This window comes from Oryza glaberrima, chromosome 2, assembly GCF_000147395.1.
Source record: "Oryza glaberrima chromosome 2, OglaRS2, whole genome shotgun sequence".
Lineage (NCBI taxonomy): Eukaryota > Viridiplantae > Streptophyta > Magnoliopsida > Poales > Poaceae > Oryza > Oryza glaberrima.
In genome coordinates, this window is record NC_068327.1 from 17,562,332 (window position 1) to 17,585,097 (window position 22,766).

A 22,766-nucleotide genomic window follows, 5' to 3' on the forward strand; every position below is an offset into this window, starting at 1 on the left:
TGGTAGACCGCATGCGGTACTTTCTGGTATAATGAATGCACATTGGTCCGGCAGCTAGCGATCGAGCTGTGCTAGTGCTACCGCTACTAGGAGGCGACTCTGCGCCAGCTGTCATGGTCGACGCCATGTCCGGCGGCGTCCTCGTCGCGCTCATGGTGTTGCTGCTGGTGGCTGCGCCTGCGCTGCTCTCGCGGCTGGAGCGGCGGCGGCGGCCGCCGCCGGGGCCCGTGGCGCTGCCGGTCGTGGGACACCTGCACCTCCTGCGGAGGCCGCTGCACCGCACCCTGGCGCGGCTCGCGGCGCGCCATGGCGCCGCCGCCGTGATGGGCCTGCGGTTCGGGTCCCGCCGCGTCGCCGTCGTGTCGTCGGCGCCGGCTGCCGAGGAGTGCCTCGGCCCGCACGACCTCGCGTTCGCCGACAAGCCGCGGCTGCCGTCCGGGGAGATCCTGTCGTACGAGTGGTCCACCATGGGCACCGCCAGCTACGGTCCCTACTGGCGCCACATCCGCCGCATCACCGTCACCGAGCTGCTCTCCGCGCACCGGGTGCAGCACTTCGCCGGCGTCAACGCCCGCGAGGTGCGCGCCATGGCGCGCCGTCTCTACCGGCGGGCGGCCGCCGCCGCCGCCTCCGCGGGTGGCCGCGCGCGGGTGGAGCTCAAGTCGCGGCTGTTCGAGCTGTTCATGAACATCATGATGGCCATGATCTGCGACAGGACCTTCTACGGCGACGGCGACGACGAGGTGAGCGAGGAGGCGCGGTGGTTCAGGTCGGTGGTGAAGGAGACGATGGAGCTGAGCGGCGCGTCGACGGCGTGGGACTTCCTGCCGGCGGCGGCGCGCTGGCTGTTCGCGCGCAGGTTGACGCGGCGGATGCGGGAGCTGTCCGACAGCCGGACGAGGTTCTACCAGCGGCTGATCACCGACCACAGGACGAAGGAGAAGACGGACGACGACAACGCCGCCGCCGGCGACCACTCTCCGGCGCCGAGGCGGCGAACCATGATCGGCGTGCTCCTCTCCCTGCAGAGCAAGGACCCCAACGCGTGCCCCGACCAGCTCATCCGCGCCCTCTGCATCGTGAGTATACCAACCAGCTGCATGCCGCGACGTTTGCTCCTCTAACGGACGAACACCTGTGCGTTCTTCTTCTTCTTCTTCTCCGGCCAGGGATCCCTGCAAGCCGGGACGGAGACGTCGGCGGCGGTGGTGGAGTGGGCGATGTCGCTGCTGCTGAACAACCCCGGCGCGATGGCGAGGGCTCGCGGCGAGATCGACGCGTGCGTGGGGCAGCCGGCGGCGCGGCTGCTGGAGGCGGCCGACCTCCCCAAGCTGCCCTACCTCCGGTGCGTCGTGATGGAGACGCTCCGGCTGTACCCGCCGGTGCCGCTCCTCGCGCACGAGTCGTCCGCCGACTGCGACGTCGCCGGCTTCCACGTCCGCAAGGGGACGATGCTGCTGGTGAACACGTTTGCTATTCACAGAGATCCACAGGTTTGGGATGAACCAGAATCCTTCTTGCCAGACAGGTATCCATCTTCTTAGTACTCACTCTGTTCATATTATAAATCATTGGTAGTACTCACTCTGTTCATATTATAAATCATTGGGAAAAGTACGAATTACCCCCCTGAACTATTGCGGTCGACCGAATTACACCCTTGAACTCAAAAACCAGACATTGCTCACCCCGAACTTTCAAAACCGGACGAATAACCCCCTCGATCCAATCCAAAGCGGTTTTGTCCTACGTGGCAATCCAGTCAGCAATTCCTATTTTTAAAAATGTGGGACCCACATGCATACCTCCCTTTCCCCTTTTCCTCTCTCTATTCTCTCTCTCACACACACACACATGCACCCGATGCAGGGGGCAGGAAGTGGGCGCCTGGGCGGCGGCGGCGGGAGCGGCTGGCGACGAGCGGACGGCGGCGCGAGCGGCAGCAGCAGGGCGCGGCTGGTGGTGAGCGGCGGCGGACAGGTGGACAGTGTGCGGGGGCGGACGGTGGGCGGCGGTGCGCGGCGGCACGCGGGGTGGACGGGCGGCGGACGGGCTGGCACACGCAATGAGAGGCGGGGGCGGGGACGAGCGATGGGCAGTGGCGCGCGCGGATGGGCGGTTGGCGGCGGTGCACGGTGGCAGATGAGCAGTCGGTGCGCGGGGGGCAGCAGCGGAACGCGGGGAGGGCGCGAGGTGAGGCGGCGTCGCCGGAGGCAGCAGCCCGTGGCTCGCGGTCTGCTCCCCCTCGCCAGGACTCCCTCTCTCTCGGGCATGGGCACATGTCGCTCGGCACGGGAAACGAAGGCGGCGGGCCTGTTCAGCTTGTTCGCGTCGTGGCGGGCGAGCAGCACGTTCGCCATCGGCATGAATGCTCGGCTTGTCTCCGGTTACATGGCGTAGTTCGTGGAAGACAGCGACGATGACGATGTTGTCGACCATGACCGCATCAAGCCCGACGCCCTAGACGACGAGTCAAGCAGCCTCGTGATGTTGTACCGCGTGTGGCGGATGGCGGAGCACGGGAACGTCAACGGCCTCCTTGCCAAGCGGCCCTCTTCGCCGCCGCCCATTCCACCCTCACCGCCGTCTCGAGCAACAGTGGCTGCCGGAGCCCTCTTCGCCGCCGCCCACTCCGTCCTCACCGCCGTCCCGAGCGCCGGTGGCTGCCGGAGCCCTCTTCGTCGCCACCCATTCCGCCCGCCATCGTCCCGAGCTCCTCTAGCCGTCCCGAGCTCCACCGCCCCCTTCATCACCCGAGCTCTGCTCGTCGTCGTCCTCGAGGTGAGGGAGGGAGAAGAGTGAGGATTTTGGAGAGAGATAGAGAGGTGAGGGGTAAAAGAGAGGGTGAGAGACTGACATGTGGGGCCCGCTGATTTAAAAAGAAAAGAATTGCTGACTAGGCTGCCACGTAGACCAAAACCACTTGCAAAGCTACTCGGTGGGGTTTTCGTCCTGTATAGATAGTTGAGGGTGAAAAATGACTGGTTTTCAGGTTTAGGGGGGTAATTCGTACTCACTCAATACTTCAGGGGGATAATTCGTTCTTTTTCCTAAATCATTTGATTTTTTTCTAAGTCAAACTTTTTAAATTTAGCCAAGTTTGTTAAAAATATATAGTAACATCTATTATATTATTAACACATATTTGAAAGGAGGCACCACGTTCGCTGTGGGGGCTAGAAATTCCAAGATTAATCAGTGAAAAAGAAAAAAAGAGAGTCCAAGTAGAAATACAATTTAAAAATAGCTTAATTTCGGAATAAAAAATAAGGAATATTGAAAGAAGAGTCGAAATAAAAACCCAATACGAGATTAATTAAAATTCGGAATAAAAATAAAACCCAAAATTAGAAAAAAAAAACAAAAGAAGAGTTCAGGTAGGAATACAATTTAAAATTAGCTGAAATTCAGAATTAAAAATAAGCAATATTGAACGAAGAATGCATATAAGAACCCAATACGAGATTAATTAAAATTTAGAATAAAAAATAAAATAATATCCAAAACTAGAAAAACTAAAAGAGAATTCAAGTAGGAATACAATTTTGAAACAACTGAAATTGAAAATAAAAAATAAAAATATTAAAAGAACACAATATGGTATTAATTAAAATTTTTGAAAAAAATAAATTATGAAATTAGAAAAAGAAAAATAAGATTTCAATTAGGAATACGATTTATAAATAACTAAATTTGGTGATAAAAATAAAGATTATTGAAATAAAAAACCATTTAAAACACATGATAAGATAAATTAAGTAACATGCCTATAAATGAGTAGGGTGGTGGCGGTTGATACGACATATAAAAACTGTTAATAAAACACCAAATAAAATCCTAATGACGATTAAAAGGAGGGACGACAGGCATGCCGTGAAGCAAATGTGCAAGGCGGTTGCCGGGACTTCTAGAAAGTAAAAAAATAAACCCCATTGATAATCATATTCGATTTTTAAAATCTCTATGACAATAAAAAGAGAACCAGCGGGCGGGGTGTATAGGAGTATAGTTGCATAGCCGCGGACGGTTGGCGGGATTTCTGGAAAATAAAAAATGAATTCCAATGATAGTTATGTTCGATTTTTAAAATCCCAATGACAATAAGAGTAGGCGCTGGATGGGCCGTAGAGAAGTGTGGTGGCAGCGTTTGATGGGACTTCTAAAAATCCTAAAAAATGAAACCCAACAAGATAATAAAAGATAATAAACTCTAAAAACTATAGTATCCAATTTTTAAAGATTCGGGACTTCAAAAAATGAAAAAAAAACCAGTGATAATCATATTCGATTTTTAAATCTCAATGACAATAAATAAAGGAGGTGGCGGACGAGCCATAGAGGAGTACACTGGCAAAGCCACTGACGGTTTGGTGGGACTTTTAGAAAGTAAAAAATGAACTCAAACAATCACTATGTTTGATTTTTAAAATGGCAATGATAATAAAGAGAAGAAATAGTGGACAGGCCGTAGAGAAGTATAATGTCAGCGTTTGACGGGTAAACTCTAAAAGTTATAAGATCCAATTTTTAAAGGTTCCAAGGAGAATGAATAGAAACAGTGGTAGATCGAGCAAGCAAATAAAGAATGAGATGACGGAAGTAAGGGGTAGTAACTTGTATGACTTTTAAAAACTATAAAATTAGAAGCATAAAGATGATAAGGTTTGGACTTTCAAAGTCTTAGTACAACGAGATAGCTATTTAAGAAATTTTAAGTAAAATCATATTAAAAAATGTATAATTTTGTATGGTGCTAGCCACGCAATTGTGCGGGCCATCTAGTTAGTTTTCAATATAAAACAAACATATTTGCAAAATATATTCAATGTTAAATTTAATTAAACTAATTTAGTGTTGAAAATGTTACTAATTTTTCCTATAACCTGGTCAAACTAAAAAAGTTTAATTAAGAAAAAAGTCATACTAAGAAAAAAGTCAAATGACTTGTAATATGAAATGGATAGAGTAGTATATATCAATATATGCATATACAAATGTTCGTTTCATCTTACTCTTTACATGAAACCCATTGTCAATATATTTGTGTGTAAGTTGTTACTAGTACTAAAAAAAGAGCATCTTAATAGGTTTGCGGATGGACAAAACGAAGCGAAGATGGTGATCCCGTTTGGTATGGGGAGAAGGGGGTGCCCGGGAGAGAATTTGGCGATGCAAATGGTCGGACTTACACTAGGGACGCTGATCCAGTGCTTTGATTGGGAAAGGGTGGGGGAAGAGCTCGTGGACATGGGTGAGTCCTCTGGGATTACAATGCCAAAGAAGTTGCCTCTTGAGGCATTCTATCAACCTCGAGCATGCATGGTTCATCTTCTTTCGTCCTAATATTTAATCAGCAGTTTTCCAAACATAATTGGTTGTTGAACTCTGTAATCGAAAGAAATGATGTAGCTCAATTTGGTGTGATTTGCCCATAGTAATTGGTGCCTCTGTTACTCTATATATATATATGTATCCTATGAAACTTTTTATGAACCTAACTAGTTGAGAACTGGTATGTGTTTTGATAAGAATATACTAGAAATATTGGCGCGCTACGCTGCGCCCGGTTGACGTTGCCATTGACTTTGAAGGAATACCCATTATAAGTAATGGGTCTGACAAATGTCTGAATTTCATTCACCCGATCGCACAAGAACATAAACATGTTTGCTTCGGCATGTAATGGTTGAAGTAGGATAAAAGAACTTCTACAGAATATCTTTACACAAAGTGGTGTTTGAAATCAATGTTAACTTGCAATTACATTGGTATTAGAATTAGGCAGAATTAACTAATGTATGGAGAGCTCTCGTGTTTGGCCATGGCCAGGACACCATAAAAACAAAAGGTAAATCTTTGCTCTATTATCCTTCCAATCGTGCCAATATCATTCAGCAAGGCATCACCTATCATACAATTCGATAGAACATATACCGGTGTTACCACACTAATAGATTGAGGATAGTATCAATGGAGAAAAGGGAAAGATGCAAGTGCAGTGACTGATTCCGTAAAGATGGGTAAGGTAAGGTATATATAAACAGAGAAGATGTTGACCTAGTGAATAAAGCACCAATTATTAGTGCAGTCAACAGGAGAGAAATAACTCAACAAATAAATGAATTAATCAGTGACTAAATATAGCAGTTTCTTTGTGTAAGTCAAAACTAAAACCTATGGATATGCTATATAACTTATCCATACAAAGATTAAATCATATGTAATCATGTAAGGACTTCACTTGTCAAATGTCAATGCTTAGCTAAGTTAATGTGGCATAAAGATGTAACCACCATTTGAGAGCATGAATACAACATAATAGAACTTGATTACACATGCTATTTGGGAGCTTTGCTCAACAACTGATTACTACCAAATGATTAAATTCTTTATTTGTACTGTAGTTTGGAATAAACTAATATTAATATGAATATATAATATGGACATGTAACTTTATAAAGGGTCGAAAAAATATGTTTCAGGTTATAACAAAATCCTGAAATGCAATAAAGGTAACTGAGTTTTAGTCAAGCAAATATTTAGAGTGAATTTATTTTATTTGAACACTACAATAAAAAATGTGTGTGGTAAGAAATATCTACAACTACTGCTTCAATTGGTTGTGACCAAAGCACTGATGAAGATGAATTCAGACTTTATGAATTATTGCATGTAAAGGAATTAAGACCCCATTTTATATGGGCAATCAACGTATCTGAAGAATACGGTGCATGCAAATTGCGGGTTTAAGTAAGTATGTTCTCTGAAGTGATCTACCAGTTGTAAGCCTTAGTTCTGGCAATTAACTGTTAACTGATCTTGTCAAGTAACAACAACTTTATAGCTAAGTTAATGACCATGTAGGTAAGCCTAATTACCCACAAGCCATGTCTAACTGTACTAATGCCTATCTTTTTACTATTTAGGTCAAATGAAACACGCCAATTTTGGACATTTGTTATGAGTCCACATTTTTCCTACCAGCAGGAAAGAATGCTGAAATGACTGTTGTTGTTTCATACAGATGCTGTAAAAAAAGAGTAAGAAACTATAACCAGAAATGTGATAAATTGACATTAAAGAATGCTAAGTATAACCAGAAGAACATGAGAACCTAACACTGTTAGATTTGTGCTGCAGCAGAACTTGCTTCAGCAACTGATACTTGTTGAATACATCAATGAGGCTTGACAAAAACAAATTGCAGTTAGGAGCAACTGCAGAGAAAAAGCATTGCAGTCAACCTAAAACTTAGTGCCACTGATTGGGATACCACAGTTATAGCGCGCTCATTGGCAATGCTCTGGCCAATATGAAATGAAGATGTAATTATGAGAAATCAGTTCTGATAAATTGAAAATTACTTTGTCAAATCCTAAATCATTGTACATTGCTATGGAAGAAGAATGCACTTCTATGAACAGTTGCTGAAGGCGCTTGTTTGAATGAAACATTGTGTTGAATCCTCTAAAAAGTGAAAATTTTTCTCTATTGTGTTAATGTAAGATAATAATTGACCTAAGAAAAATGGTTAACTTAAATTAATAAGCAACAGACTAACTGAGCTTTCAACGCATTATCTCCATCATGGATTAATGATAAATAGTTCATTTAAATGTGCCCATCTTGTAGAGAAAAAGGATTGGCAAACAATCTTGTTATGAATAAGGACAAACCAAGGACAGTAATGAGCATACACAAAGAAAAGCAATTAGAAAATCTATTATCAGAAGATGGCGTTCTAAGTCTGTCTGCATCCTATTTTCTCTAACAAAAGGAAATAGTGTATGAGAAGCTAGAACCAAATGTATTCCATGCCAAACTAAACAATGGAGGGGGAAGCAGATCTCACTAAAAGATATGGCTAATTGAGACAGAAAAAAGCAGGAAACGCGAACACACTATAGAATCATTGATTTGAATATTATACCTGATTACCAGAGCAGTTACCATACCAGAAAAGGCAAGGCAGTGATGTATTCAGCAGTTACAGCTGCAATTATGAATAAAATCATGCACACACAAATTAGCATAGTAAACATAGAACATTAAAGATAACTATCAAAGAGATAGAATAGGATGCCAACAAAAGTAGGATGGGTGAGGGTAGCATACGACCAAAACAGAACAGAGACCTAATCAGCATGGCACAAGCAGAAGGGAGAGAAGCCCCACTCGTACTGACCTATGGTCCTCTCGCATAATAGTAGCCATGGCTGTTGCTTCACCTTAGATTGTGAGGCTAGGTCCCCGTGCCGTGATGCAGACCCTGGTCGTGGCTATTGGTCAAAGATGCGAGGATAGCGTCTAGGAAGGTACCTAAGGGTGGAGGAGGTGAGGATTACCATGGTCACCAATGGAAGAAACGATTTCTAGTGAGGAGGGAGGGGAAAATCATATCAGCGGCACACCATATTGTGGATTTTGGAGGAGGCGAAGGCTAGATGAGAGAGGTCGGACGGAAATAGGGATTGGAGCGATGGGATCGGAGGTAATCTAGAAGGCTTTCATTGGATCACCTTCGCAGATAAAGTGGAGGCCCTAGGGCCTCCCGACCGAGCGCACGTGGCCGACCAAACCGTTAGGCAAGTAGCTCCGACGGGAAGGCAATGCGCAGCCGAACGGTGAAGGAAACCCTGGGGAAGAAGAAAAAAAAGGGAGAAATCACTGGATTAGACTGCTACTCAGCAGGAAGAAAGAGGAAAAAGAAAGGAGGAGAAATCGCCGGCGACCTCACCAAGAAAACCGAAGAGGAGAGAATGGGGAGAGGAGGGATGTGCGCAGCAGCCGAGAAGAGACTTCACCAAGCATCCTCCACTACCACGTACGGCGGCAGGAGACGGTGGCCAATCCGGCGTGCGCTGTACACGGCAAGCGGTGTTTCTAGCGCCACTCCGTGTGGAACAGAAGCACGGAAACACGGAAATAGAACGTGGGCTGAGCAATGAGAAAGGGAAAAGCCCATGTGTAAGGAAGGGCCGGCACAGGAAAATGGCCCAATAGGAACACATCTAATCCTGTGCTACTAAAACCAATTAAAACAGAATCTAATATATCGCTGCGCACTATCGCTGCTAATTGCTAAATGCATATGCGCTTTAATTATCCGAACCAAACTGATGACGTGGCGCCCCTAACCTTCCAAAGATCCCACGGGGTTTAAGTAATCTAATATTAGTATAAGTTAAAACTCGATTGGCAATGGAGCAACAACAAGTATTTTGTACTTGTGCTGGCTTGACGGTTATTCTTGCCTCATTGTCTACCATATTTATGGCTTTTACATCATGACATGACTGTGTTTAGTTTCTGAAATTGGGGAGAAGTTTAGGGAAAGTTGGTAGTTTGGAAAAAAAGTTGAGAGTTTATGTGAGTAGGAAAGTTTTGATGTGATGTGATGAAAAGTTGAAAGTTTGGGAGAAGTTTGGTGTGAACTAAACAAGACCTAAACTATAGTGCAAAAGGTTAAATGAATTCTGATCAAAATTCGTCCGTTGGCATACCTTCGCTTCTTCCCAATAAAAAAATTTCGCTGATTAAATTGTTTAGCCACCAAATGTTGGTGATAAACTTCGAAGACAATTAGTGACAATTTTGTTAGGAGCTAGATTTTAAAAATAGAATTAGTTCTAACACACAATTGTTACTTCTATTTCGATAAATACAAATATATTTTATCTCAAACTATTGCTCTATTTCTGAAAAAGTATATTTATTTTATGTAAAATTATATAGATCAGTTTAGATCGTTCTTATACTTGTACCCACCATATTTCACCGGTGCATTTTTTTTTCTTTTTTTTCGATGAAAGTGTTAATTTATATGCCGCGATGAAAACTGTAACTCTTTTACATCTTTCATATAAAACTAATATCACGTAACGTAATGAGAAACACCGAGGGATCTTCTGGTTAGCTACACAAGGTGGTGAGCTAGACGACTTGGGTTCAAAGGCTCATCCATTATAATTATTTGATATTAAGTAATTTCTTAATATTTACGTCTTTACATAATATAATATAATAGGTAGATATAATCGGTAAGAACAATTCATAATACTGATTAAATTTCATAAAACTATATATACTTATATGCTATATGTTTAACCTAATATTTTTCATAAAACTACAGACTTAAAGTATCGTATCGTATTAGAAAAATACAAATTTAACATTAGTTTTATCACAAAACTACAACTTTTATAGCCTTAAATGTGATATGGATAAAAACTCTACAATCTGTAGATATTTTATAATTTCATCACTAAATCTGTGTTTTGGATACGATGCCTTAAATCAGTAATTATATGAGAAATTTGATACTTCCTCCATTTCATATTATAAGACTTTTTAGCTCATGTTTGACCGTTCGTCTTATTTAAAAACTTTTGTGAAATATGTAAAACTACATGTATACATAAAAGTATATTTAACATGAATCAAATGATAGAAAAAGAATTAATAATTACTTAAATTTTTTGAATAAGATGAACGGTCAAATATATTTAAAAAAGTCAATGACGTCAAATATTTAGAAACGGAGAGAGTATATGTTAATGAATTCAGACATAACATCTATATGAATATGGACAATGCTAGAAAGTCTTATATCCTGAAACGGAGGGAGTATTAAATATGTAGTTTCGTGATAGTTTAGTCAAAATATATACGTAGGTTTTGTGAAATTTATTCCAAAAATATGTATCTAATTGTTTCTCTATTTTAAAGTAGGGGAAAAAAATCCTAAATAAAACCCTACGGAATTGTTTATTCTCCTGCCTTCAGCCGTCTCCACTTCTCCCCTTGATTGCCAGTCGCCACTGACCAACTTTCCGAAACCTCGTCGCCGGCGGCGAGGCGAGGCCGGCGGCCATGGCCTACCTCCCGCCGCACAAGCGCCACTCCAACGCCTCCACGCCCGCCCCGACCCCGGCCCCTCCTCCTCCCTCCCTCTCCTCCTCCCTCCGCTCGCTCTCCCTCTCCTCCTCCCCACGCGGCCGCCACCACCGCGGCGCCACCACCCGCCCTTCCAGCAAGATCGTCCACGCCGCCGGCTGCGTCTCCCGCTGGTCCACGCTCCCGCCCTTCCCCGACGACGACGGCGACGACGACGGGTCGCTCCGCCTCGAGCCCTTCCCCTGCGACCCCATCGAGCGCAGGACCGGCGCCAAGCCCCTCGCCCTCGTCTCCTCCTCCGCCGCCGAAGCCTCCTCCCCCTGCTCCGCGGCGGCCGCCGCATCCACCGTCACCGAGAGGTTCTTGCCGGACCTCCTCGCCGCGGCTGGGAGGGCGAAGGCGGGCGATGTGCCTGAGGAGGAGGAGGAGGTGAAGCTGAGCGTCGTGGCCAGGGTGGGGAAGGTGCTCTTCCAATCGTTGTGAGTCTCCTTAATTTCTCCTATCCCATCTACCATTTCTCGTTGGATTCGTGGAAGAATGATTGGGTGTTGATCACAAAGAGTTGCTGCTGTTATTATTGATTGATTTTGTGTAGCGGCGGCGGATCACCCGTCTCCATGAACTCGCTCCGCGAAGCCGTGAAAGCAGGAGAAGAGGGCTCGAGGAGCAATCTTCATAAATCGTTCTATACCAATGTGCCTAGTGAGTGCTTGGATGATATGGAGCGATCCGCTGCGGAGAAGATGGGGCTGGAGTTTGATTCCTCCAAAGAGCACTACCATGTGAAGGTTTGCGCGTCTGGTAGCATGTCAATTACGATGTTTTGGGTTTATAGTTGGGTGAAATTAACTTTGGGGCCTGTAAATGAATGGTAGGTCTTTGACAAGCGTCAAAGTGATTCTACAATATCGTGCAAATGCACCGTGCAAGAAGATGGAAAGCTTGCTATCCATAAGGTGTGCTTAACTGCTTATCGTTCTAACCTTAGCCTCTTACCTTTTGTCTTATTAATGTTCTGCATCATAGATTCATATTAGTAGTTTGCACATTGTATTTTAATTTTGGCTCTACTTGTGTAGATTATTTTTCTGAGTATGATTGCTGAATGCCCGAAAATAGAGTGTTGGGATTGTTAGCATTTTGACTTGTACCCATGAGAAATAGGAACAATGAGGCTTCATCTTTGTGAGATGTATGGCATAAATCATAGCTACCGGTCTATCATAGGGATCTTGATTCGTATGAGTTTTTTGATAAAGTGAGAAGCTGGCTCATATAAACTTGTCTACTTCATTTGTGGTACTAGATGAAGCCTATTAGCTACTTTGTCCTTCCAGGTGTTGTGATTCCCAAAATATATGCCTTTAATCATTTTTGAGGTCGCTAGTTCTTACTGATTGGTCTTGTGGATGCAACATTGTAGTAAATCTACTAATGATGGATTAGCTCGATTAGCTACAAACTTCCAATACTATAGACTGGAAGCCTACACTATCAGTAAGCAAGATAATATACTATGTGCCTCTCAAAATTCCAATGATTTGTAATCTAGCACTTACTCATAGCCTTTTTTTTTTTCCTGTAGCGGAACTTCTTTGGGATAGTAACTTCTCACAATTGAACCTTACATTGTCAGTTCGCAGTAGCACTATGCAACTCTTTCATGCTAACTATAATTCTGTGATGCAATATGTGGTTTTGTTTGGTTCATTGAGAATAAGTGCCCTGTAGATGCCAAGGAGTTGCTCAAGTGGGCTTTGAACGTTCCAAAAGTTTGGAGGTCCATTTACAATGCATACATGTGAGAAGGAGAGTACATATTCTGGAGTGTATCAGTACAGGGATACTTAGGAAGTTTGTGTACAGTGTACTTACAATACATCTGTATGTGCACTTACAAAGTATGTACAGTTGAAGAGGTTTAGATTTGAATGAGGCTATCTGTACATACACTTGAAGTATGTATATTTGAAGGGATTTCTGAAATGTTCGTGCCATAAAATCTATCTAATCATCACCAGCTTTCTGAACTTAAATTTTTATTTGAAAAGCTGAAATATAACCAGTAACTAGCAAGTCCTAATTATGGGCCACATTGCACAGTAATATTCAATTTTCCATGTTTTGTTGAATTCGATAGCCTATGGTACACAGCCAATGCCAAACACTATACTCCCTCCATCCTTAAGAGATTCTGGCCCCTTCATTTGTGGACGGAGGGAATATTTTGGTTGTCAATTGTAAGAAATTTGTATCTATTAGTAGAAAAGGTCTGGTGCCTTTTTTCCTTCATTGAAAGAGTCATCTTTTGTGTCCTTTGCTAGGAGTACAGTAGACCTAGCATATCTTTCCTTGGATGGTTGTATCTGAGTTCTAATGTAATCCGTTCTTGATTCAGCCTTGAACTATTACCAGGTTACATTATATTTTGTTTAGATGACGATTTAATTGACAGCAATCAAATCAGGCCTGTGTTAATGTGATCATGTCCTATGTCTATTCTACTGAAGAAATTTCATGACAGTGGTTTTTGTTTCTTCAGTTTTTATGAACTGCAAATTTTATGTTAAAAGCATCTCATATAATTAATTGGTAAGTTTGTTAAATGCAAATTTTACCCGTGTAGGATAAATAAAACTTTGTGTGCGTTGCTATATCCTTAAAATATATATTATTCAATAGAAGAACGAACTCTTTGGCTTAACATGTTTGTTTTACACTGTCATACTTTTCCATGCAGGTTGAGTTGAACCAGGTACGCCACTTGGTGGAAGATATATCCTGTCTGTTCAAGGATCTGGACCTGAGGCTGATGTTGTCTACCAAAAGAATCCTTAAGAACTTAGATGTGAGTTGGGTTTTTTTTGAAAATTCTGATCCTTTATGTTATGAGACATTTTTGGCAAAGTTATTTGGTTTTTGCAGGCTGAAGTGGAAAATGCAATAAATTGCTTGGTATCTTCTGCTGTTATTGATCCTGATGTCAAAGGTGGACTTAGATGGCCTCTTGGGAAAGAATCGATTGATGAGAGGTTCAGCACAGTTGGAGTGTGGCATACAAACTACAAAGCTTTCAGAAATGAGAAGTTGAGGCTCAAGCTAAGGCATGCTGACCGGTTTGACCATCGAAGCTCAACTGGAGAGGTTTCTAATGAAGTTACCTTTAAACTAATTGGCATATCTGCAAGTCTGGAGGTAAGTAAAATCTGCTCGTAAGTTAATGCGTATGTGCTGTTCTTCAGCATTTACACTTCAGTTTACATTCCTAATAAGGCTATGATCCAAAGTCCGCCTCCGCTGTGTACTGCATATCAATTATCATGTTAATATCTAAGATCCCATTTTACCGACATGGGGTCAACCAGAATTGGAATATGTGGCTAATAATTTCTGGTCAACTGTGCAGCAAACGGCATTATGAGTTAATGACCTTTGTAAGTCTTGTTGTTTTCCAGGCTGTTGATCAGGAGGCGAATTCTCTGCAGGAGATGCTGGAGTCTGTGGTAGGAATGATCTGGGAGAGCGGTTTGAGCTACAAGAAGGCGCCCTGAGCACAGTTATGCCGAGTGGCGACAAGTAGACAATGCTACAAGAGCTTCTTGCCGATGTTACCGTCTGACTACCTTCTACCCTGGAGCTAACGGGCGTTGATCTCAGCCCACCCCATCATGTACAGTTTCAGTTAGTCTGTCTCTACTGTAGTGTCAGTGTGTCATTCTGGTTAGCAGGTTAAGTAGTAGTGAGTAGTCTATGGGCATGGTGGCATGGTATGGTAGGTTTTCCACTTACTTCCTTGCTCCTTGGCGTCATAGGTTGATCGAACCACCTACATGAGACGCTAAATTCAAGTGAAGTTGAAATGACTATGCAATTATGCATTCTTCTGTTAAACGAGAATGGCATATTTTATAATATAACTTTGAGTAAATTGCACTCAAGATACAATTGAACCTACAAAGAAATATCTGTTAAAAATCTGTGTTATGTTTAGATCAAAGAACAACCAACCAAATCCTAGGTGGTGCTTAAAAAATATGTAAAAACACCTACCCATTCCATCGAAAAAAAAAATCCTAGGTGCCAGTTTTAGATCAGAATACAACTCATTGTTTTTTACTGTTGCACAAGGCTTAGATTCTGCTAAAGGCAGGTCGAGTCTTATACTGAAACTGCAACATACTCTTGTTGTAATAACTTGTTGAAGCCTTTTTCAAATAGGGGTGTGAATTTGTGAAACAAGATATTCGGATTAAGGCTGCGTTTAGTTTCTGAAATTGGGGAGAAGTTTGAGGAAAGTTGGTAGTTTGGACAAAAAAAATTGGGAGTTTACGTGAGTAGGAAAGTTTTGGATGTGATGTGATGCGACGGAAAGTTGAGAGTTTGGGGGAAGTTTGGTGCGAAAATATGGCCTAAATTGAGTAAATACCAGTATATTGGTTGATGGGGGCGGCGGGAGCATTAAGTATATATAAACACTGGACCGTCATTGCCGTCGCGGCGTCGTCAACAAATGATGAGTCATGCTGCAAGCCTGCAACCCTCGTCGTCGCATCGCCCTGGCCTCCAGTCTATGGATCGATCGGCTTTGTACATCCTGGTCCTTTTTTAAGATTTTACAAATACACTGTCAGCAAAACTTATGCAGAGATGGACATGACGCTGATCGATTGCAGCCGTAGCCCCGTAGCCCGTAGCGACGGACCGCACGGCGCGTGCTTCTCTTCGCCTCAAACCTACCAGGTGTTCGGCGAAATGCCGGAGCGGGCTTCATGCCGCTCGCTCACCACCACGCCGGCGAGGCGGCGACCGTCGGGTGTTGCTCGAGCTCGGCCGGATCAACCAAGCCACCGCCGACATATGGTGAATCTTCCGTGCCGGATAACTTGCGCCGCCACGCCAGTCTGGTACGGTTGAGCTTAATTCCTCCTTCTGCGATACTCTTGTATGATTGGGAAATAGGAATAGGGTTTGGAATGTTGTTGCAACAAATATACAACGGGATGGGATAATCAGACCTGCAGTGCCGTAATGCAATCTTTAACACCAGCCACAGTCGAATTCACAGGGTGGAAAATTTACCCAACTCGACTAGAATAGAAGGATTCTGTTGCGAAAAGTGTGATTCTTTCTTTTTCATCCAAGGTTAAAGAACTGTTTGTTTGGTGGGTCACGAATGTGTCGATTTAGTCAATACTCCTGTCACTAATCAAGTACTATTAGTTGGTAGGAGTACTAGTCAAGCTCACCACCTGTGTGGTTTAGCAGCGTTATCCTCTAGTTTGTTAGCAGGATCCACATGCGTTTCTAAGTAGATTTCTCCATTTCTGCCCAAAAAGGCCTTCAGCTTGTGTGCCAAAGCTTTCTTTCTTTGATCTCTCAAGGACTCAAACATGGCTGGTGTTGCTGCGGTTTTTGCAGGGAAAGCTATTGCAACATCAGTCATCACCAATGTCATCAACAAGGCCTTCGACTACTTGAAGGATAACAAGGAAGCTGGAGGGCTGAAGCCTACTAGAGAGAGGCTGGAGAAACTCCTCCCTCAGATCAAGGTGGTCTTGGATGCTGTGGACATGGAGCATATCGGAGACCAAAGTGATGCACTGGATGCGTGGTTGTGGCAGCTCAGAGATGCTGTTGAGGAGGCTGAGGATGCGCTTGATGAACTGGAGTACTACAAGCTTGAGAGGGAGGCCAAAAAAATACAAGCGGGTAGCAAGGTGAGTGGCTCTCTGCATCAGTATAAGAGCAAGATTGTTCAGCGTTTTAATCACACATTTAACACTGGGTCACTGAAGAGGTTGAAAAATGCTGTCAAGGCTTTAGCTGATGTTGCCTCTGGTGTTGAGCGATTTATCCAAGTTCTGAATCAGTTTGGCAATAAGGTTAACTTTAAACAAGAGGTGGAATTCAAGAATTTGCGTGAGACAAGCTCATTGCCTCATAGCCTAGTACTTGGAAGAGAAGAGGAGAGCAATATTGTAGTTCAGTGGCTGACCAAGCGTGAAAACAGTGCATCTGAACAGATTGTTGGCAACATCCCCATATTTTGTATAGTTGGTTTAGGGGGTATTGGGAAGACAACACTAGCTCAAGTTATATGCAACGATAACAAGGTAAAAGATTATTTTGATTTGTTCGTCTGGGTTTGTGTTTCTCACATTTTCGATGTTGAAACACCAACGAGAAAGATCCTCCAAGGTGTGACTAGAACAGAAATAGGTATGATTGGCCTAGATGCTCTCCACAAGGCACTTCAGGAGAAACTGAGTTCCAGAACCTTTCTCTTGGTACTGGATGATGTGTGGAATGATGAGAGTCTGCGTGGTTGGGAGACTTTAGTAAGTCCATTAAGATATGGGAAGACCGGAAGCAAGATCTTGCTGACAACTCGAATGGAATCAGTAGCTAATCTTGCTGCAAGAGCGATGCAAGGAGAATGCCAGTCTTTATCATTGAGTGGGCTAAAAGAAACTGAACTTCTTCTTCTGTTAGAAAGACATGCCTTTTTTGGAGTTAATCCTGATGATTATAGAAACTTGCAACACATCAGCAAGAAAATGGTAAGCAAACTCAGTGGTTCTCCATTGGCAGCAAAGGTTCTAGGTGGATTGTTGAACAACAAAAGGGATAGTAACACTTGGAACAGAATATTGGCATCAAGTGTTCATAATATACAACAGGGCAAGGAAGGGATTATGACAGTGTTAAGGTTGAGCTATCAGCATTTACCAACCCATTTGCAGTCATGTTTCAGGTATTGCAGCTTATTTCATAAAGACTATGAATTCACAAAGAAAGAATTAGTGTATTTATGGATGGGCTCAGGACTAATCCAACAATCGGTAGATGGCATGACACCAGAGGATGTTGGAATGGGATATTTAGATGCACTAACCAGAAAGTCTTTTTTTGAGATTAAATCAAGACCTCGGTCTAGTCGTGATATAAAATGTCGTTTATTTGAAGAATATTACGAGGAACGGTTTATTGTGCATGATCTTTTGCATGAATTGGCACGGTCAGCTTCAGTGAACGAATGTGCCAGAGTTAGTATAAGTTCTGAAAAGATTCCAAATACTATTCGCCATTTATGCCTTGATGTGATAAGTCTCACTGTTGTTGAACAGATCTCCCAGTCAAAGAAATTACGCACACTTATCATGCATTTTCAAGAGCAAGATCAGGCAGAACAAGAACACATGCTCAAAAAAGTGTTGGCTGTCACAAAAAGCTTGAGGGTATTATCCCTAACCGCAAATTATCCCTTTAAGCTGCCTGATGCAGTGGGTGGTCTAGTGCACCTTCGCTATTTGTCTCTCTCTCTCATGTGGGGCGAAGGAAACACGACACATTCCTGTTGGTTCCCACAAGTTGTATACAATCTATATCACTTGCAAACAATGAAGTTCAATAATCCGAGACCCGCAGTCCCTATGGAAGGACAAATGGAAGGAATGTGCAAGCTGGTTAATCTGCGCCATTTGCATCTAACTCTTGTAATAAGGCCCATGATTCCTTTTATAGGAAAGCTGACTTCTCTTCATGAGCTATATGGTTTCAGCATCCAACAAAAGGTTGGTTACACTATTGTCGAAATGAAGAATCTGAGAGACATTCGTCATTTACATGTTTCAGGTCTTGAGAATGTTTGCAACATAGAAGAGGCTGCTGAAATCATGTTGGACCAGAAAGAGCATCTATCTGCAGTAACATTAGTTTGGGCTCTAGGATCATCTGACTCATGTGATCCAAGCAAAGCTGATGCAATTCTCGATAAGCTTCAACCACACTCCAACACTTCTAAATTGCAACTTGAAGGATATCCTGGTTCTCGACCTCCATTTTGGCTGCAAGATCTCATACTCATTAACTTGACATACATCTATCTACGTGATTGTCAAAGCATGCAGTGCCTTCCATATCTTGGGCATTTACCTTCTCTTCAATATCTGTACATAGTTAACATGAAGTCGGTAGAGTGTGTGGATTCATCATTTTATGGAAGTGGTGAGAAGCCTTCTGGATTGCAATCCCTTAAGGTACTAGAGATTGAGAACATGCCAGTTTGCACGGAATGGGTTGGATTGGAGGGTGAAAACTTATTTCCTCGGCTTGAGACACTAGCAGTGTGTGATTGTCAGGAGCTGAGAAGACTACCGACGTTACCTACTAGCATTCGACAAATTGAAATTGATCATGCTGGTTTACAGGCTATGCCGACATTTTTTGTGAGCAGTGATGGAAGTTCATCATCAATGTTCAACCTCTCTCTGTCTAAGCTAATGATATCCAACTGCCCGTATATAACAACTTTATGGCATGGGTGTTCTCTTTATGCTCTCGAGGAATTGTCCATCCAACAATGTGCAAGTTTATCATGTCTACCAGAAGATTCATTCAGTTCATGTTCCTCCCTGAAAACCCTTGAAATTGTGAAGTGCCCAAATCTGATCGCACGACAGATCATGTTGCCCCATACTATGAGAACCATCACTTTTGGATTGTGTGCTAATGCTGAACTTGCGTTACTAGACTCATTGACAGGTCTTAAATATCTGAAACGGATCTTTTTAGATGGTTGTGCAATGTCAAAACTCCCTTTACAACTGTTTGCAGGTTTGATAGGGCTAACTCATATGGTGTTAAATGCTTGCTCAATCGCACACCTTCCAACAGTAGAAGCCTTTGCAAGATTGATAAATCTTGAATACCTTTTCATTTGGGACTGCAAAGAGCTGGTTTCACTTATCGGGATCCAAGGTCTCGCATCGCTCATGTCATTGACAATCGCTAGCTGTGACAAGCTTGTTGAAGATTCATCTATTCTGTCACCAGAGGATGCTGATTCATCTGGCCTATCTCTGAATCTCAGTGAACTTGATATTGACCACCCATCAATCTTACTTAGAGAGCCATTGAGAAGCGTCACTACCATCAGAGGCTTCAAATTTCTGGTGGACCTAACCTAGCACTCTTACCTGAGGAATATCTGTTGCATAACTGTCATGCCCTTGAAGAACTAGTTCTGACTAATGCTTCTCATCTGCAATGTTTACCACAAGCAGTGACAACCTTGACCTCCCTGCAGTCCATGCATATAAACAATGCAGTTAAGATTCAGACACTTCCAGATATGCCAGCATCTCTTACCAGCCTGCACATCTATGGCTGCAGCTCTGAGCTCAAAAGAGATGCCAAAAACATGTAGGCCATGATTGGGTTAAGATTGCACATATCAGTGATGCCGACATTCGTTGAGATATGATACATGACATGGAATGGGATTTGGTACAGCAGAGCATATGTGAACAATGCACGGAGTTTTCTCAAACTTTTCAGTTCTCTGTCATCATTACAGCTTACCTTTGTGATTGTCACTAACATTTTGTTAGCCTAAATTGCTAGGTATGTACTTTGCATTCTCAGTTCTGGCAAAGCTACATATGGACTAGAATTTTAATATCAAATATAACCATCTCGGAACTCACTTCTATGTTAAATTTCAACCAGTACTCTACATGACAATGTAAGATAAATACCTATTTATAATGATTTTTTTCTTAAGAAAATATCCTAATAAAATTGAAAAGGACAAAAATGAAAAGGTATAGTGAATCATTATAAGAGTACGTCACACTTTAAAAACAGTAAGAGTAATACTGGCTTAGTGGCTTTCCGGATAAGGTTAGCTAGACAAGATTGTTTCACCTAAGTTGCAGGTGCATATTGTGAAAATTATATGTTTACCATGAAGATGGTTCATTGATTAATAGCTAAAATTTAGTCTAACAGTTTAAGTTGATTCCATCTGTGGTGCCATTTATTTTCTCTCTTGACTGGATCACTAGGTTACCTCAAGCAGTATTTTCCGAAGGTGATGACAGTTCATTCTGTACTCCCTAATGCATTCCTTACATCTCTTGTAGGAATTCCATTGGAACCACAGCTTGAGTTCAGTTGCCTGGTGATAGTAACACGGAGAAGCTATTAATTCTTAATCTTCATAATCCACTGTGTACTTCATTTCACGGACTGTAATGTCAATTTCATAAACCAGCAGTTAATTTGGCACTCTGCCATGGTTTTGGTATAGTTCACTCTATGATAAATACCATTCTGCTCAATATTTCTACCCTTGCATTCATCGTATTCACATTTTTTGTTTGCATGAGTTTACCTTGTGGTTTGACACATTCCTGTTATAAAAGGTTTTCTTGTAAATATTTGTATCTTAACTGCATGAGTTTTGTCATTTTATTTAAAATTTGGTCTTGAGTAGGTAATGGTTCTTCGCTCAGTTCACTCAGCTAATGTTTCTTGCTGCATAACCTTGTAAATATGACCGGGAGGTATTGCGGTTTGCCTGATGAACTAAGGGTTTCAGACTTGCAGTCACGGTGACAACAATTCTATGTGTGCATGGAAAAGTGACTACGAAGCATTGCATTTGTTATAGTTACTAGATAAAATATCCGTTGCAACGGGTGAAAGCTATTTAATCATATTAATTATTGTTAGATTTTTTTTTGTCTAAAAATTATATGGGATTTTTATAATGATAGTATTGATATCTAATTTGGAACTTTTATTGGAATGATAGCCATATCATGTACGTTGTTTTCTTGTGGTCATGCAAGAATTCTGAAGCAATTAGGAGTCCGACTCTCATCCCAAGTTAACATGTGAGTTTTTTTTTAAAAAAGATTTCTTATACAACTCCTTATGTATTTTCAAAAGTGAACAAACTTAAAAGCCGACTCAAATACAAACGACGTACCAAAGTATCAGCGGGAACATCTTCAATTTTATACTACAATGTACTCCACATAAGGACGGTTTTCATTAGCAACAACAATGTTTTTTTTTCTTGAAAGGCCATGGCAATTTGTTGGTGTTGTATAAAAAGAGATGGAAATTTAGACAACTTAAAATGTAGTAGTGGTGATGTCCATTCTCACTGTCTCACACCATCCCTTACCACTGACATTTGAGCCACATAATGTATATTATTACACCACTTTGAAAGTCCTCATCCATTTCACATTGGCTCCCTTAAATTTTAAAATCACATACTTGTTCAATTAGAAAAAAATATAGTATTACTTGGACTAAATAGGAGTTTATTAATTGACACGCGCTAATATGCGCACAACGCTTGAAACAGTAGTTCGAGCACCACAAAATGTTCCCTTCATCTAGTTTTTCTTTTTTTTTTACCACCCCACATTTTCTCCGTCTGGTTTTTTCGTTTTTTACCACCCTACTTTATGTGTTTCTTTTTTCTCATTTCCATCTCATTTGTGTTTCATCAAAGGGCCCGATAAAATATTAACCATCTAAATTTTTCATGTTTTCTGATTCCTTCTCTCTAGATTTTTTTTCCTATTTCAGTAAAATATTTACCATCTAGTTTTTCTTTTGAATTTTTTGTTTTCCTAGTGTCTCCCCATATTTTAAAAGTAACAAATTTAATGAGTTTTCTATTTGCTCCCAGCTTCCCACTCTGCACCTTGAAAAGTAATAAATTTACTTACATGGATGCCCTCCTTCAAAAGTACTTACTTGTATGAATTCTCCCACATCATTCGACACTGTTCCTAGATGGCCAAAAAATTACTACCAGCTTACAACACTAGTAAGTCTTTAACCAGTGTTATAAATATTGTTTAGACTTTGTAGTCTATGAGTAAACCAATTGCCACCTTCCTCTCAATATAGCCCATGTTCTCGTAGCCACCATGTAGTAATGTATTTACTAATGTGTTCAATACACATTATAGGAGTAAAAACTGATACTAATTATTTTGACAGAGTATTGCTAATCTGAATCACAAAATGGCCGCGGGAATGAAAAATTTACAGGGGAATCA

At 42.2% G+C, this 22,766-nt stretch overlaps 3 protein-coding genes across 5 annotated transcripts; all 3 read left to right on the top strand.

The window, feature by feature from the left end:
• On the top strand, nucleotides 1–5,571 carry LOC127763377 (cytochrome P450 81Q32-like). Of its 2 annotated transcripts, none has more exons than XM_052288058.1 (3): nucleotides 1–1,079; nucleotides 1,170–1,528; nucleotides 1,870–5,081. In XM_052288058.1, exons 1-3 carry the CDS (start codon nucleotides 36–38, stop codon nucleotides 1,964–1,966), a joined length of 1,500 nt encoding a protein of 499 aa, XP_052144018.1. In that variant the 5' UTR covers nucleotides 1–35; the 3' UTR covers nucleotides 1,967–5,081. The 2 variants fall into 2 exon arrangements, with proteins under 2 accessions (XP_052144018.1, XP_052144017.1); XM_052288057.1 differs by lacking the exon at nucleotides 1,870–5,081 and adding an exon at nucleotides 5,088–5,571 and having other exon boundaries at nucleotides 5–1,079.
• Nucleotides 5,572–10,770: 5,199 nt separating this feature from the next.
• Nucleotides 10,771–14,813, top strand: LOC127763013 (uncharacterized). Its single transcript, XM_052287568.1, has 6 exons — nucleotides 10,771–11,375; nucleotides 11,492–11,684; nucleotides 11,772–11,852; nucleotides 13,637–13,744; nucleotides 13,822–14,091; nucleotides 14,352–14,813. The coding sequence occupies exons 1-6, from the start codon at nucleotides 10,873–10,875 to the stop codon at nucleotides 14,445–14,447; spliced, it is 1,251 nt and encodes a 416-aa protein (XP_052143528.1). The 5' UTR covers nucleotides 10,771–10,872; the 3' UTR covers nucleotides 14,448–14,813.
• A 586-nt stretch (nucleotides 14,814–15,399) lies between these two features.
• On the top strand, nucleotides 15,400–21,570 carry LOC127763012 (uncharacterized). 2 transcript variants are annotated; one of them, XR_008015627.1, is made up of 3 exons: nucleotides 15,400–15,800; nucleotides 16,315–20,301; nucleotides 20,823–21,570. XR_008015627.1 is itself a non-coding variant. In XM_052287567.1 (2 exons), the coding sequence occupies exons 1-2, from the start codon at nucleotides 16,287–16,289 to the stop codon at nucleotides 20,862–20,864; spliced, it is 369 nt and encodes a 122-aa protein (XP_052143527.1). In that variant the 5' UTR covers nucleotides 16,160–16,286; the 3' UTR covers nucleotides 20,865–21,570. The 2 variants fall into 2 exon arrangements, 1 of the variants encoding a protein (XP_052143527.1); XM_052287567.1 differs by lacking the exon at nucleotides 15,400–15,800 and having other exon boundaries at nucleotides 16,160–16,613.
• Nucleotides 21,571–22,766: the final 1,196 nt, after the last annotated feature.

Excerpts from the sequence above, each read along its gene's own strand:
- LOC127763013 (XM_052287568.1), top strand. The coding sequence starts at position 10,873 with ATGGCCTACCTCCCGCCGCACAAGCGCCACTCCAACGCCTCCACGCCC. Across the intron at positions 11,685-11,771 it reads AAGAGCACTACCATGTGAAG|GTCTTTGACAAGCGTCAAAG; the intron begins GTTTGCGCGTCT and ends AATGAATGGTAG. Across the intron at positions 14,092-14,351 it reads GCATATCTGCAAGTCTGGAG|GCTGTTGATCAGGAGGCGAA; the intron begins GTAAGTAAAATC and ends GTTGTTTTCCAG.
- LOC127763377 (XM_052288057.1), top strand. The coding sequence starts at position 36 with ATGCACATTGGTCCGGCAGCTAGCGATCGAGCTGTGCTAGTGCTACCG. Across the intron at positions 1,080-1,169 it reads TCATCCGCGCCCTCTGCATC|GGATCCCTGCAAGCCGGGAC; the intron begins GTGAGTATACCA and ends TTCTCCGGCCAG. Across the intron at positions 1,529-5,087 it reads GAATCCTTCTTGCCAGACAG|GTTTGCGGATGGACAAAACG; the intron begins GTATCCATCTTC and ends GCATCTTAATAG.
- LOC127763012 (XM_052287567.1), top strand. The coding sequence starts at position 16,287 with ATGGCTGGTGTTGCTGCGGTTTTTGCAGGGAAAGCTATTGCAACATCA. Across the intron at positions 16,614-20,822 it reads AAATACAAGCGGGTAGCAAG|GAATTCCATTGGAACCACAG; the intron begins GTGAGTGGCTCT and ends CATCTCTTGTAG.